General features: G+C 40.7%; 1 protein-coding gene across 2 annotated transcripts in view; it reads left to right on the top strand.

Annotated features, from left to right (window-relative positions):
* The window catches only part of LTBP1 (latent transforming growth factor beta binding protein 1), a 548,083-nt gene that overhangs the window by 402,959 nt on the left and 129,932 nt on the right, over nucleotides 1–15,192 (top strand). For both annotated transcript variants that reach the window (XM_073627728.1, XM_073627727.1), the window contains one exon: nucleotides 9,820–9,984. In XM_073627728.1, the coding sequence (XP_073483829.1) occupies nucleotides 9,820–9,984 (165 nt within the window). The remainder of the gene's footprint in view (nucleotides 1–9,819; nucleotides 9,985–15,192) is intronic.

Here is a 15,192-nt window from a genome sequence, read left to right as displayed (position 1 = left end):
CTGAAAAAGCAATACGTGAACTACTTCTCAAATCGCACTACTTGAAATCGTATCTATTTAAGTGGATGTAAACCCGAAATTTTTTTTTTTTTTTTTTTTTGGATATCATACTGTAGAGTATAAGATTTCCTATCATTTGAGCCCAGTCTTGCCACAAAGAGTTAATCCATCTCTGAGCAATCCTCTTTTATTGTTCAGTGAGAGAAATCTTGACAAACTGAGAAAAACTTTGTCAAATCCTCCCCCTTGCTGTGAGTGACAGGTGATTTACATCTCGTGCACTAGCCTAAGACACAGGCATTATTTTTTAATTCCCTCCCCCACTCCTTTCTTCAGCAGCTCTGCAAGGATTGGCTGTTCCACACCTCAGCATGATTTGGCATGCTGAAGTCATGTGGTTACTTTCCTGTCTTTTCACTGGATGTTAGAGATCATAGCAGAAGTTCAGTGTTAGAAATACACAGGAGAAAATGCATATTGACAAGGGGAGTGTAGAGGTGGGCGGGGAGTCTACTGACATCACGACTCCACCCACCGAGCTCCAGACAACAGACCCGCCCACAGAATCTGCAGTTTTTCGGGTCTAATAACAGACAGAGGGGAGACATTTGACAGGTAAAGATACATGCAGGAGGCATGTATATCCTTATAGATAACCCCTATGGCAGTAGTTTAGAAAGGATGACATTGGGTTTACATCCACTTTAAGTCACTGCCATAGAAACACATTAGATGCTACTTCAGGTACGATTTGTAAATCGCATGTCGTACCTGCAGTCGTACAGGCGTGACCAGGGGCTTATTCCCTCTTAACAAAAATAGTTGTTGGAAGTTTCTGAAAAGGGTAACAAAGTATCAGTAATGTTGTTACCAATGGGTTATAGGGATAGCGCTGAAGCAGTTCAAACTCATATATCTGCTGATGTGTGATTTGGAGCATTTTGTTGGCATTTTGTTGGCCATCTTCCTGATGGCCACAGAAGGAGCTCCCAGCTGGTAATCCACCTTCTGCAGCCCAGCATCCCTGCAGCGTCACCACCACAGGATCAGAGGGAACACCGAGGACCACATACCTATACAGATGAGCCTTTTATATGTTTTTATCCTGTCAGTGTGTTTTTACCTGGTGTCATTAAATATCATTTGTTAATACTACACTCAGGTGGCGCTTCCTTCTCTACCCCTCTCAAGCCCAATCACTAAAATCTTAAATACCTTTTAACATTTTAATGTGATTTCTAAAGTAATTTCCAATGGTTTAAAATATGCAGCTTTTATTGCATTGATACCTGATGATGGGATCTCCTGTCATGGCGATCCTTTGTCCCTCCTGTGTTGCTGCCCTGTCTCACGCTCTCCCAGTGAAGACTACAGGTGACCATACCTACACATATTACACAATCATTACACAGGCATGGTCCATTGTTGTAACTCTCAGGAAACCCTTCCACAATCCATTCCAAACTGATAATAAAGTTTTGGCTATGGATATACTATTACATATATTATTTGTCATGTAATATTGATATCATTTATCAAATGAGAACGATAAGTTTATACAGTGACTAGCTAGACATTTAGACAGATATTTATTTACATCAGTGGTTTATAAATAGTTAAATCAAAAATAGATAATGAAATGTGGTGAAATATGAAATGTGGCTCTGTTCAAGTTTCTAGCCCTTAGTAGCGCCGTGGAGTTGTCTGGAGGCATTTCTATATTCAGACTATGTGTAGGAGTAATATTCTCTGTCTACTTAAGGCATTATTTTGTGTCCCATGCATACCACTTTGCTATATATAATGAACCCTAGACAGGGTAATTTTTAGCCACCATTGCTGTTTATTTTGGCTTGTTGAGTGCTTTCTACTTGGCTGCAACAGATAAAATGTCAGATAGACAGGATGTTCTCTCCCAGGAGAAGTAGAGACATTTACGCTGCATACCACATTTTTAAGAGATATATGCAGCCTGCTATACAGAGAATTTATGTTGTAGAAGAGCAGTCTACTTTTACTATTCAGAGCAAAGCTCATTTTCATTTGATTGATGGTGTAAGAACATAGTTAGGTAGCTTATATCTCTAGCACATAAGTGCATGTTTGAAATATCTGTTGTATTTAAATAAAGCGAGTGCTTAAATTAGTACCGTAAGGTCGTGTTCTCTACTTTATAGATCAGGACATTATTAATAGGTCAAAAACATTGTATAGTATATAAGTTATAACCAACTGCCTAATGTTTTAATAGTGATGTATTATTTCTCCTCAAGCAACCATTGTTTTTCAAAATAATAGAACACTGTAATCTGAGCAATACTTTTTAACAGATTGCTAATGGTTGATCAAATACTTACAGCTGTCTTTAGCATACAGTATATGTTCATAAAATTTGCCATCTGCCTCTCTAATCCTGCTTATAGGTATTACTGTTGCTCCTTTCTGCCATTCTGGATGTAGCCTGTATGATGCATATTACTAAAGAGTAAAAGGTAGAATGTTTTTTACCTTAGAGCCCTTTCACACTTGGGCCACCCATGCTCGATTTAGCGGGGCTTTACCGATGTTTAAGCGGGGCTTTTTCTGGCTGCTCGCAGTGCACTTTTAACCCCAAAGATGGGGTTAAAACCGCCTGTGTTGTGGTGCTTCCGAAGTGCTTTTCAGGCACTTTGGAAGCGCTGCCCATTTATTGCAATGGGCAGGGGCATTTTAGCTGCCAAACCACCCAAGGACTTTTTCTAACTTCTCACAAGCGCACTGCCCCAGTGTGAAAGCACTTGGGCTTTCACCTTCGGGTGGCATGGGGGGCGGTTTTCAGGTGCTTTACAGTTTTCTAGCGCTAAAATGCCTGCAAACTGCCTCAGTGTGAAAGGGCTCTCAATGCATTCCCTGCATTGAGGTAAAAAACATTTTCCCATTTGCTGTGCTCTTTTACTACTACCCCCTTTCCCCCACACATACTTGAGTCTTGTATTGATACAGCGCTGTGTTCTTCTACAGTTCTTCTCTCCTGTCTCCCTGCTCTCACAAGCTGGGGTGAGAGCGATGGGAACCATTGGATCCTGCTTCTGTCAGTCAAACCTTGAGAGCAAGGGCAGGGTGAGCTGCACAGTGTGTGTCAATGGACTCGAACAGCCCAGCTCGGGATTGAGCCCGCACATCCGCACCCACAGCAAGTGCTTGCTATGGGGGTAGTACCGAAGAGGAGGAGATAAGAACACTGGCGGGGCAACAACCCCAGAGGTGGAGGTTCGGGGATGCTCTGTGCAATACTATTGCACAGAGCAGGTGAGTATAATACTGTATGTTTATTATTTTATTAGAGAAATATGCCTTTAAAACCACTTTAACCTTATTTACTAAGCTCAGTGAACATTCACTTTCAAGTTAAAATGTGTTTACTTAAATTAGCCAGTTTTATGCTACCAAAAATCCTTTTAGGCTCCATTCACACTTGCGTTACTCCAAAGTCGCACGATTTCCAGTGTGACTTTGAGTTTGACTTTGATTTGATTTGAACACTCTCTGGATGTAAGTCGTATCAAAAGTTGCATCAAGGTAGTGCAGGCACCTTTACAAAATTGCGGCAACTTTAAGTTGCACCAATCTGAATGGGCTGCAACATGTCATGTCACACAAGTGTGAATAAAGCCTTAATTCAGTCTTTATAATTTCACTCACTCAGTATTGTGTATATTGGTGAATACAGGTTCACCTATACACCGTAAGTTTAATTTTGACCGGTTAGCTAAAAACAAACAGATTGCTCCATCAGGTTCCTGAAATCTTTAAAGTGGTTCTAAAGGCAGAGGTTTTTTTTTTAAACCTATATGCCTTCTCCGCATTAAGATACAATAAGATAAAAAAAACTTCCACCTTCCCCCCAGCAGCCCCCCCCCCCCCTCCTTTCCACAAATACTTGAACCAGATACCAATTCAAAGCTGTGCCCGAGAGCTGCTGCGCTACGCTGCTCTCTCTCCTCCCTGGATATGGAGACAGCAATGGGAGCTATATGCTCCTGCTACAATCAGTCAAATCCAGTGAGGACAGAGGTGAGGGCAGGGCCAAGCCATGTTCATAGCTCCCAAATGTCCCTGATTTTGAGGGACTGTCCCTGATTTGTATCAAAATCCCTCTGTCCCTCTTTTCTCCCCATTTGTCCCTTATTTTGGTCTGATCTATATAGTTGTATATAAAATGCACTTTTTATCTTTAAAAAAGTGTTTCCCAGGGCTAAACCTTTTATCCAATTTCTAAATTGCTGCATTTATACATTTCAAAAGCCAATATAAAGTAATAGTAGTGGTAAAAAAAAAATTGTAAGCTGCAATGTAATAAATGTTTGGTTTTGAGTTTAACCGCTTCCCGACCAGCCGCCGCAGTTGTACTGTGGCGGGTTGGCTTCCCTGCGCGAGCTGTCAAAACTATATGTCGGCTCGCAGGCTCAGGATAGCAGGCGCGCGCTGCGATGACCGCCGGCCACGAGCGATCGTGAACAGGAGACACAAAACAGGGAAGAGTGTGTGTAAACACACACTTTCCTGTTTTGCTCTGACAGGAGTGACAGAACGTGTGTTCCTATTAGCTAGGAACCACGATCCATCACTTCCTCTAGTTAGTCCCCTCCCCTTTCAGTTAGAATCACCTCCCAGGGAATACAGTTAACCCCTTCACCCCTTGACATTTTTACAGTAATCAATGCATTTTTATAGCATTGATCGCTGTATTAATGCCAATGGTCCCAAAAATGTGTCAAAATTGTCCAATGTGTCCCCCATAATGTCGCAGTCAAGATATCGCATATCGCCGCCATTACTAGTAAAAAAAAAAATAATAATAAAAATGCCATATATCTATCTATTTTGTAGACGCTATAACTTTTGCACAAACCAATCAATATACGCTTATTGCGATTTTTTTTTTTACCAAGTACCATGTAGAAGAATACATAAAAATTAGCTTTTTTTGAAAAAAAATGGGGATATTTATTATAGCAAAAAGTACAAAATATTGCGTTTTTTTTTTCAAATTTGTCACTCTTTTTTTGCTTAAAGTGCAAAAAATAAAAACCACAGAGGCGATCAAATACCACCAAAAGAAAGCTCTACTTGTGGGAAAAAAAGGACGTCAATTTTGTTTTAGTGCAATGAAGCACGACTGCGCAATTGTCAGTTAAAGCATCGCAGTGCCGAATCGCAAAAAGTGCTCTGGTCAGGAAGGGGGTAAATTCTTCCAGGGCTGAAGTGGTTAATACTGCTTTAAGGTCAGAAGCTGTAACCTCCAGCAGCACGCTATATATAGAAACCCAAGTCCACCTTTCACACCACAGCCCAATCAATCCACAATTAAAATGAAATAGAATTAAAATGCTCAGAGTCTTGCACACTCTTTTTAAATGCCACACTCCCAGATGGCAGGGCTGCTTTTTACTAAGGCCCAGGGAGCCGTCATGACAGGATAACTTTAAATTACACTTAGTTAATCAATACCTGGAAAATAATTGTTTTTGTATACAGAAGGTTTTAGTGCAACAAATTCTAATGTGAAAAGGAAGGAGCTGCAAACAAAACAAAGCATTTATCTTTATGTACAGTATCATTATTAAAATTCAAAAAGTGGCAATATCTTTCTTTTTATTGGGCTTATAAAAAATTCTTCTCTCCGTCATGTTTATTTAGTCTTTTTTACTTCCATAAGTTGGAACTGAAATATGTAGTTTATAATGTATTATGGCTGGCAGACCTCAGCATCACTTTGCTGTCTCATGAAGTGAGACTGGCACTTTGCCTTCGCCCGAAGTCCTGGATCCTGCTGCCAGGCTGTTTCACGCATTCTACGATCAGAAATATGTACCACAGGCAGGAAGGGTGAAATATTACCCCTTAACAAGCAGCTGGTGTAATGCCAATAAACAAGTGAAGAGAACTTTGTAAAATTCTTTCTACATAGTGTTAACTCTAGTACGGTGTATTACATCTAGAATTGTTCCTTTTTATACCATCTGTCCTAAATAAGTATTTATCTTGAACCATCCCATTATGTTTGATGATTTGTTACTCTCTCTTTCATAAGCTGGTCTTACACCTGTAGAATTTTGTTAGAATATTTTTGTTTTCAGAACAGAACAGAATTTGTTTGATTATCTAAGAGTTTAAGGGGATGACTCAACAGTCAGTTTTGACCAGAGCAAGCAAAAAAAAAAACAAAGCAAAGCAAAAAAAAAAAAAAACAACAACAAAAAAATGAAGGACGAGGATTGAAATTTTTTGTCAAATCTAAAGGTGAACAAACTCATTTCTAGTCAATGAATTTGCTTCTGGAAGTGAAAAATCATAGTCTTATGTGCATGCACATGTCAATGTTAATCCAAAAGTAGAATGTTCTACAAAAATGGAGACAATGACATGGCCCTTAAAGGAAGAGTCATTCGAAACTAGCCATGATCCCACTTCAAGGGGTAGGACGAGCGAACATTCAAACAAAATTCTACAGGTGTAAGACCATCATTATTCTCTCTTTCTGTCTCTCTCATTCTGTCACTATTTCCCAAAATTCAACACCAGGATTTCCAGGTGGCAGGTAGCACCAGTTGGCAGATTACTGTGAATCGCTTAAGGGTTGTCACACACATTACAATCTGACTGTACAATCTTTGTATACATAACTTTAGATTTACCAAAACTGTGTAATATAAAGTCCTGTCTAAACTAGCCAATCAATGTGTATCCAATAATACAGGCCCTTGCACTCTATAGTTGATGATCTAAAGGAGATTGTAAAATCAGATTGTTACCTATGTGGTGAGCTCAATACCATCTTTTTTAACTTTTGAAATAAAAGCTAATGAAAAACTTTAAACATTGCTAAGCCTGTGGTTAGTTTAAAGCAGTTATACTGAAGCTTTAAGTAAAAAAATAAAAAAGGTGACCAGGCAGGCCTTTTAGTGCAGAAGAAACGTACTATTGGATCTACTTATGAAAAATTTGCTTTGCGAATGTCTCATCGTTCCTGCAACATAACAACTACTACCTGTAATGTTTGTAATATGTGTGTAATAGTTTCTTTGTTGCCTTTCGGCAGGTGAATGTAACATTCCCTAACATTTGATCCTAAAGGCTCTTTCACACAGTCGATCCACTCGGGGGGGACGCCTCCGCTTTGCTCAGCAGGGATTGCTCGGCTGAGCAAAGCGGAGTCCCCTGGGTGGACTGATCTGATGACAGATCCGTCTCTGCTCACTGTGCTGAATGGAGTGTCCGATCAGGTCCGCCTGAAAAACTGACAGGCGGACCTGATCGGAAAGCTCGTGCCTTTCACACATACGGACCATGTAGGTCCGCCTGTCAGTTTTTTATGCTAACCTGAACGGACGCTCCGTACTATGGAGTGACAGATGTCAGTGGTGACAACCGATCCACTAAATTCAGACGGATGGAAACCCTACTTTCCATCCGTCTGGCGGATCGGATGAAAATGGACAGGCGGATCCATTTTCATCCGATCCCCCATAGCTGAGAGTGGAGATATGACAGGTCCGTCTCTGCACAATGAGCAGAGACGGACCTGTCATCCGCCGGCTCAGTGGGGATCAATGGAGCGATCCCCGCTGAGCAAAGCGGAGTCCGTCAAAAACGGACATTATGTGTGAAAGAGGCCTAAGAGAAAAATAGTGAATGTGAACTCTCATGGACAAATATACTCTCATGGCTAATAGCCTATAGTGTTAGGCTATTTTCTCTAAGAGCATTTACCCAGCAGGGAAATGAGGGAGACCACAGCATTGTGTACCTGTGCGAACCACCTGCTGCAGTGTGAAGTAAAGCACTTAGTAGTGGTATTATTGCCACTGCTAAATTTTACAGCTTGCTCCTGGTTGTTAGAGAGCCAACACTCACCGACATCCTAATGACCAGTGACTCATTCCCGCACTGGCACATTTGTAAATGTAAACAAACAGTGGGTATAGTGTAAAAAAAAATGTTGTGTGGTCCCACCAAAGTTCATACCAGGCCCTTTAGGTCTAAGTTTTACAGGAGAGTCCACACAAAAAACAAACAAAAAAAGCATAGGTTTCCTACAGACTACCTGAGCATGCAGCCTAGGTTGCCAGGAAACAGGGTGCGGACCCCCCCATCTCCTAAACCACGCCCTTGACAAGGGATGCATTTTCAGGGTGGATTCCCTGACAAAGCATCTTGTCCCCATGTTGATGAGGACAAGGGCCTCCTACCCAAACTCTGGCCAAATGGTTGTGGGGGACTACAGGTGGGGGATTATCAGAATCCGCCTGGTAACCTAACTTTTCTCTGCTACATCTAAGCAAGCAAGCATGATTGGACAATAAAGGTGCAGCAACAGACACAGGTGGCCACTGCTGCTTGGGAAATACGTTCAGATACAGCATGAATCAACTCAAAAGTTGGTTTTTCAGTTTTTGGTGGCCATTTTTCTGTCAGGTTGCTGAGCTAAGCTAGCCACAGCCATAACATAGTCAGAGGATGATCTAGCATTCCTACTGCAATCAATACTGTATGTACTGTAAAGCATATGAATTGTAAAATCAGGTAGTGGTTTCTAGTACTGGTTACTACAGATTGTTTGAGTTGGTTGTACTGATAACAGTATAAGAAATTAAAAGGTGACCATTCCACCAGCAATGGCCCTAAAATATCAAGATCGGTTTGAATAAGCCTCCGCAAAAGTACCCCTGAGTTGAGGTTAATATTGTTATTACACAGTAGACCTCAGTCATTTAGTCTGCTATAAATGGATAACACATGAAATGCTGGAAACAAAGACTGTGGGACCTGATTTACTAAAGGCAAATAGGCTGTTCACTTTGCAAGTTGCCATCAACTTAACTTAGCTCTTTTGACTTCCAATCATCATCCAATCATGTGCAAGCAAAACTTCAGTTTGTTTGTTTTTTTTTTGTTTTTTTTTTCTTGCGTGCCTTTTTTTGTAAAAGGGAATTTGTACCACATTCACTAAGCTAAGGGAAAAATTCCCTTGCAAAGTGAAGAGCCTACTTGCCTTTAGTAAATCAATCCCAATTCAATGAATTGTAGATTTCCATGGCTGTAAATTTAAATATAACAATGATCTATATTTGTCTGTGGACTCATCGCTGCAAATGAAATTATTCATTATAAGAGTTAAGGAATGGGCACAGAATAGGATTTAAACCAATAACAATTAAAGGGCACTACCAATATTCAGATCTTCTGTATGCAGTTAATAGGGACAGGCAGCAGTAAGGAGAAGGGGGGTTAGGCTGTTGTTCACAATGAGCCATCTGGAAACATAAACACTATTTTTCTCCCACACTACAATACACTGCCTGCCTGGTTGACTGCATAGAGAGGCTATAATAACTTTGGTGGCCACTGATGGGCAAGCCAACGCAATCCTGTTCTTACCACCGTTTTTCATAGGATTTATCCTAAATCTACAATGTAACTTTTTGTGATTTTTTTTTTTTATTGATTCAGAGGGCCTGTGTGGCAGCAGGTTTTGCTCAACAATGAAATATGGGAAGATTAGTCATTATGCAGCAACACAAAATAAGATCCTTGCTGCCACTTTAGTAAGTGAGTAAAGGGATAAACCATTTCTTAGATTCATCTAGCTTAAGGTTGAGATACCTATATGACAGATAGAAAATATGGCCATGGCTTGGTATAAGTGGCATGCCACTATAAGCAGTATGCCAGTAGATAATCTGCTATTGCTTAGTATCTGTCAGAATAATATCTAAACTGTTCTGGAAATATGGAGTGTATCTCCCTATTAACTTTCTTTTATCCTACTTCCCACAGCTGAAAATCTTTTGGTGTCTGAGAAGGGACCATGCTACCGGCTTGTGAGCACTACAAAGCAGTGCATGCATCCTCTGTCTGTTCAACTTACTAGGCAGCTCTGCTGTTGCAGTGTAGGCAAAGCCTGGGGGCCCAACTGTGAAAAGTGCCCTGTACTTGGAACTGGTAAGTCTAAGAACTGATGCTTTTGACATGGACATACTGTATTGGTTTTGACAGTGTTGCCTGTATATAAAACTGTTTTGGGAACATCTTTACTAATTTGTTCTATGTTTCTACAAAGGTAAAATTAATTTAATAAAATCAATTTTGGGAGCATAGGAAAAAAATGCCTCATCTGTGGCCTGCAACTTTCTTTTACAGAAATTAAAATGGTTTTCCCTCAGCTGCAATGGGGGGTGCACGGTCGTTTTACAAAAAAAAAAGAGTTACAGTTATATAACTGTAATAACTGACTATTTCAGAAATGTTAGGACACAATGCAGTATTGTTATAAAAAGTTTTTGTTTTATTTTTGGAAGTAGTCAAATATATAATACTATAGAATGTGAAAGGTTACTTATTATCTGTTACAGTACATTACAGTATATTTTGTGCCAGAGTCCCACCTTCTTACAATAACTGTAAACCTGTAAAGAGCTATATGATACACTGAGTAAATGAAAAGTCCAATACATTTTCAGAATGTATTTCATGTGTAATAAAGGATGTAAACCTTAAAAAGATATTGCGATTCTTAGAAGGACATTATATTTATATTCTGGTTAAGTAACAGTTATATGTTTTGGTTTTCTGTTCTGTCATTTAAAGTGGCATACCTGCCTAATTATAACTATTCTTAAGAATGTCCCCTTACCCCTTCTGAAACCTATTCTGCCTACTCTATGTATACTTACCTTTTCAAAGCCTTCTGCGCTCTGGTCACTTGATCCCACAGCTCCAGTGCTCCTTGGTGTCAGGGAGTCCTAAACAATGCGTGGGAGTTGTAGGAGAGGTGATATCATCCATAGGCTCCCATAGCCCAGCCGTTGTCGACGCTTCTTTCTCTCACCTGCAGCCAGCTAGAATTAAGTTGGATATGCACAGGTGAAAATTGGATCCATGGGTAGCCCTCCCTATTCAACAGAAGACAGTCAGCTGCAGCGCTGATCAGTGTATTCTGACATCCACCTTGCTTGTTTGCTGGCAGAACGAAGAAGAACTAACTGTGTGTACTCAGCTTTAAAAGTAGAATTCTAGCCTAACACTAATTATGCTTGAGCTTCCCCCCTCATGCTACCTATGCTGCCTAACTGTGTCTGACAGTGACAGCTGCAAGGAAGAGAGGGAGCACCAACATTGGCTAAGCTATGGGTGATGTCACCACTCCCAGATTTCCCAGCTGTTGTTGAGCACTCCCTGACACAGGAGACCAGGAGCTGTGGGATCATGTGACCAGACTGGAGCGGGCTTAAAAAGGTAAGTATACGGGTAAGTATACAGCCCTTTTTTCCATAGGGTAGGAAGCACAGGTAGCAGGAAATCCAGGAGTCCTTGGGATCTAAGTGTACAGAGGGAGACCCCTTTCACACTGGGGCCGCCCGTGCGTTAGCTCGTTTTAGCGGCGCTTTACTGCTATTTAAGCGTCGCTTTTCGACCGCTAGCTAAAAATGCCTATGTTGCAATGGGCAGGGGCGTTTTGGGAGCGCTGTATACAGCGCTCCTACAATGCAGAGGGTTAACCCCTTAAGTTCCACAGTGAGTATAACAAGCATGCTATGCTGCATATACAGACTGATTTTACTGTTGTGGATTTAGTAACACTTTAACTCTTAAACCTATCCCTAATCTTTATCTTAACCCCAAGCCATGATTTAAACCCTTAACTTCACCCCTATCCTTAGTTCCCTACATTAAAAAAACCTCCTTGCTCAAAGTACTTGACAACTATTTGTTAAAATCTTTACCCTAGCACTTTCAGTTAAAAGCTTTCAATGCTGCTGGCTCCTGCTGTCTCAGTGCTGCTTCCCTGAACTTCTAGTCTTAACACGGAAGAGTTAACTGAGGATAGAAGTAAGGGGGGAGGAGGAGCAAGAGAGTGTTTTGACTAACAGAGGACAGAATTAGAAATAGACTTGGAAAACTTAGCATTAATAAGTCACCGGGACCAGATGGCTTGCACCCGAGGGTTCTTAGGGAACTCAGTCAAGTAATTGCCAGACCATTGTTCCTAATTTTTACTGACAGTGTACTGACTGGAATGGTGTTACCAGTTGATTGGAGAAAAGTCAATGTAGCACCAATATTTAAAAATGGGCTAAAATACAACCCTGGGAATTACAGACCAGTTAGCCTAACATCAATAGTATGCAAGCTCTTGGAGGGGAAAATAAGGGACTATATACAAGATTTTAGTAATGAAAACGGTTTCACTAGCAAAAATCAGCATGGATTCATGAAGAATTGTTCTTGCCAAACCAATCTATTAACATTCTATGAGGAGGTGAGCTGCCATCTAAATAAAGGAAGGCCTGTAGACGTGGTGTATCTGGATTTTGCAAAAGCATTTGATGCAGTTCCCCATAAACGTTTACTGTACAAAGTAAGGTCTGTTGGCATGGACCATAGGGTGAGTACATGGACTGAAAACTGGCTACAAGGGGGAGTTCAGAGGGTGGTGATAAATGGGGAGTACTCGCAATGGTCAGGGGTGGAAAGTGGGGTCCCCCAGGGTTCTGTGCTGGGACCAATCTCATTTAATTTGTTCATAAATGACCTGGAGGGTGGGGTAAAGAGATCAATCTCTGTATTTGTGGACGATACTAAGCTAAGCAGGGCAATAACTTCTCCACAGGATGTGGAAACCTTGCAAAAAGATCGGAACAAATTAATGGGGTGGGCAAAGGAGGTTTAATGTGGAAAAATGTAAAATAATGCATTTGGGTGGCAAAAATATGAATGCAATCTACTCACTGGGGGGAGAACCTCTGGGGAAATCAAGAATGGAAAAAGACCTGGGGCTCCTACTAGATGATAGGCTCAGCAATGGCATGCAATGCCAGTTTGCTGCTAACAAAGCAAACAGAATATTAGCATGCATTAAAAAAGGGATTAACTCCATGGATAAGGCGATAATTCTAATTCTAATCAAGGAACTGGATGATATTAGTTATAGAAAAAGGTTATGAGCACTGAACTTATTCTATCTGGAGAAGAGACGCTTGAGAGGGGATATGAGTTCAATTTACAACTACCACACTGGTGACTCCACAATAGGGATAACACTTTTCCGTGGAAAATACCACCTCATCAGTGAAGCATGGTGGTGGTAGTGTCATGGCGTGGGCATGTATGGATGCCAATGGAACTGGTTCTATTGTATTTATTGATGATGTGACTGCTGATAAAAGCAGCAGGATGAATTCTGAAGTGTTTCGGCAATATTATCTGCTCATATTCAGCAAAATGCTTCAGAACTCATTGGAGGGCTCTTCACTGTGCAGATGGAAAATGACCTGAAGCATACTGTGAAAGCAACCAAAGACCTTTTTAAGGGAAAGAAGTGGAATGGTATGCAATGGCCAAGTCAATCACCTGACCTGAATCCGATTGAGCATGCATTTCACTTGCTGAAGACCAAACTAAAGGGAAAATGCCCCAAGAACAAGCAGGAACTGAAGACAGTTGCAGTAGAGGCCTGGCAGAGCATCACCAAGGATGAAACCCAGCATCTGGTGATGTCTATGTGTTCCAGACTTCAGGCTGTAACTGACTGCAAAGGATTTGCAACCAAGTATTAAAAAGTGAAAGTTTGATGGATAATTGTTAATCTGTCCCATTATTTTTGGTCCCTTAAAAAGTGGTAGGCACATATACAAACTGTTGTAATTCCTACACCGTTCACCTGATTTGGATGTAAATACCCTCAAATTAAAGCTGAAAGTCTGCAGTTATAGCACATCTTGTTCGTTTCATTTCAAATCCTTGTGGTGGTGTATAGAGCCAAAAAGATTAGAATTGTGTCGATGTCCCAATATGGAGAAGGAGGTGCTGGAACATAAAACAATACGAGGGTATATCCAAAACTCCCAGATGGACAGAAAAAGAGATGAGCTGGGAATTATGACAGAAAGATTTTGCTGCCAGATTGTGTAAGACCTACAAGAGACCTATGGTGACTCTAGCTACCAAGGTCCACCTAAAATGTCAGTTTTGGTTAGATTGACAACAGTGTCTGACTTTAAAGTAGTTCTAAAGTGCCCCCCCTACCCCCGGCATGGCGTAACAGCACTGAGTGTGTCTATACATGCACACAACCCAGATCAGGTGTGTGCCTGCATGGGTGCCCCCTTAGCATATGGGTTGCACATGGTTTGCTTGAGGGGGCCCCTGCAGGAAGAAGGAGCTTACAGGGCTGGTGGGGGAATCCAGGTGAGGAGGTAAAGGAACATTCTATGCAATAGCATTGCACAGAGCAGGTAATACCAATTTTTATTTTTATTTTTAAACCAAAAATAATTTACCTTTTTAGAATCACTTTTAACAATACATTGAGTTTATATTATGTAGAGCTCTTCCATGGAATAACATTGATCATCTATGCTATGAAGACATCAGGCTATGGACACAGAGCTGCAGTCACATTTCCACAATGTACAGTTTACTCATTTTAGAAGATTAGAACTTTATGTTAAAGCTGAAATCCAGGCAGTGGTAAAATACATACATACATACATACACAGCTCTGTATTCATTCATGTAGATAAGTTAAAAAAAAATGTTTAGATGTGCTTCTAAATAGTAGACACACACTCAGGTTGAAGTGGATGGACTGGTGTCTTTATTCAACCTTACCAGCTATTTAACATGTTAAAATTTATTTTTTTAAATGTAAGCAGTGGAAGTATCTAACTTTTGATATGGTACCTGTATCTTGCAACCCACTGTACAACAGTGATCAAGAAGGGAGAGGAAGAAGCAGCACAAGGAAACCATCAGTTGTGCTGCAGTACTTCTGTGCTATCAAGGTACATGCTAATAGGACTAGAAAACAGAATACAGTAAAACCTTGGATTGTGAGCATAATCTGTTCCAGAAACATGCATGTAATACAAAGCACTTGTATATCAAAGTGAATTTCCCCATAAGTAATGATGGAAACTCAAATGATTTGTTCCACTTATTCATAGTTCCTTCAGTGTATAATCCATATAAAAAGATTATAGCAATGTGACCAGGTTGTATAACCATTAAAATGGCCATCCACAAATGGCAACCTCCACAAGGGGATTAGAAGCAAAATCCAGCAGGAGCTACAGAGTATAAAAGAGAAGAGAGGCGACTCTAATGCTGCGTACACACGATCGGACATTCCGACAACCAAACCGTGGATTT

Source organism: Aquarana catesbeiana, linkage group LG04 (assembly GCF_042186555.1).
Source record: "Aquarana catesbeiana isolate 2022-GZ linkage group LG04, ASM4218655v1, whole genome shotgun sequence".
Taxonomy (NCBI): Eukaryota; Metazoa; Chordata; class Amphibia; order Anura; family Ranidae; genus Aquarana; species Aquarana catesbeiana.
The sequence above is the reverse complement of the archived record's forward strand: the minus strand, read 5'-3'. Positions and strand labels throughout refer to the sequence as shown.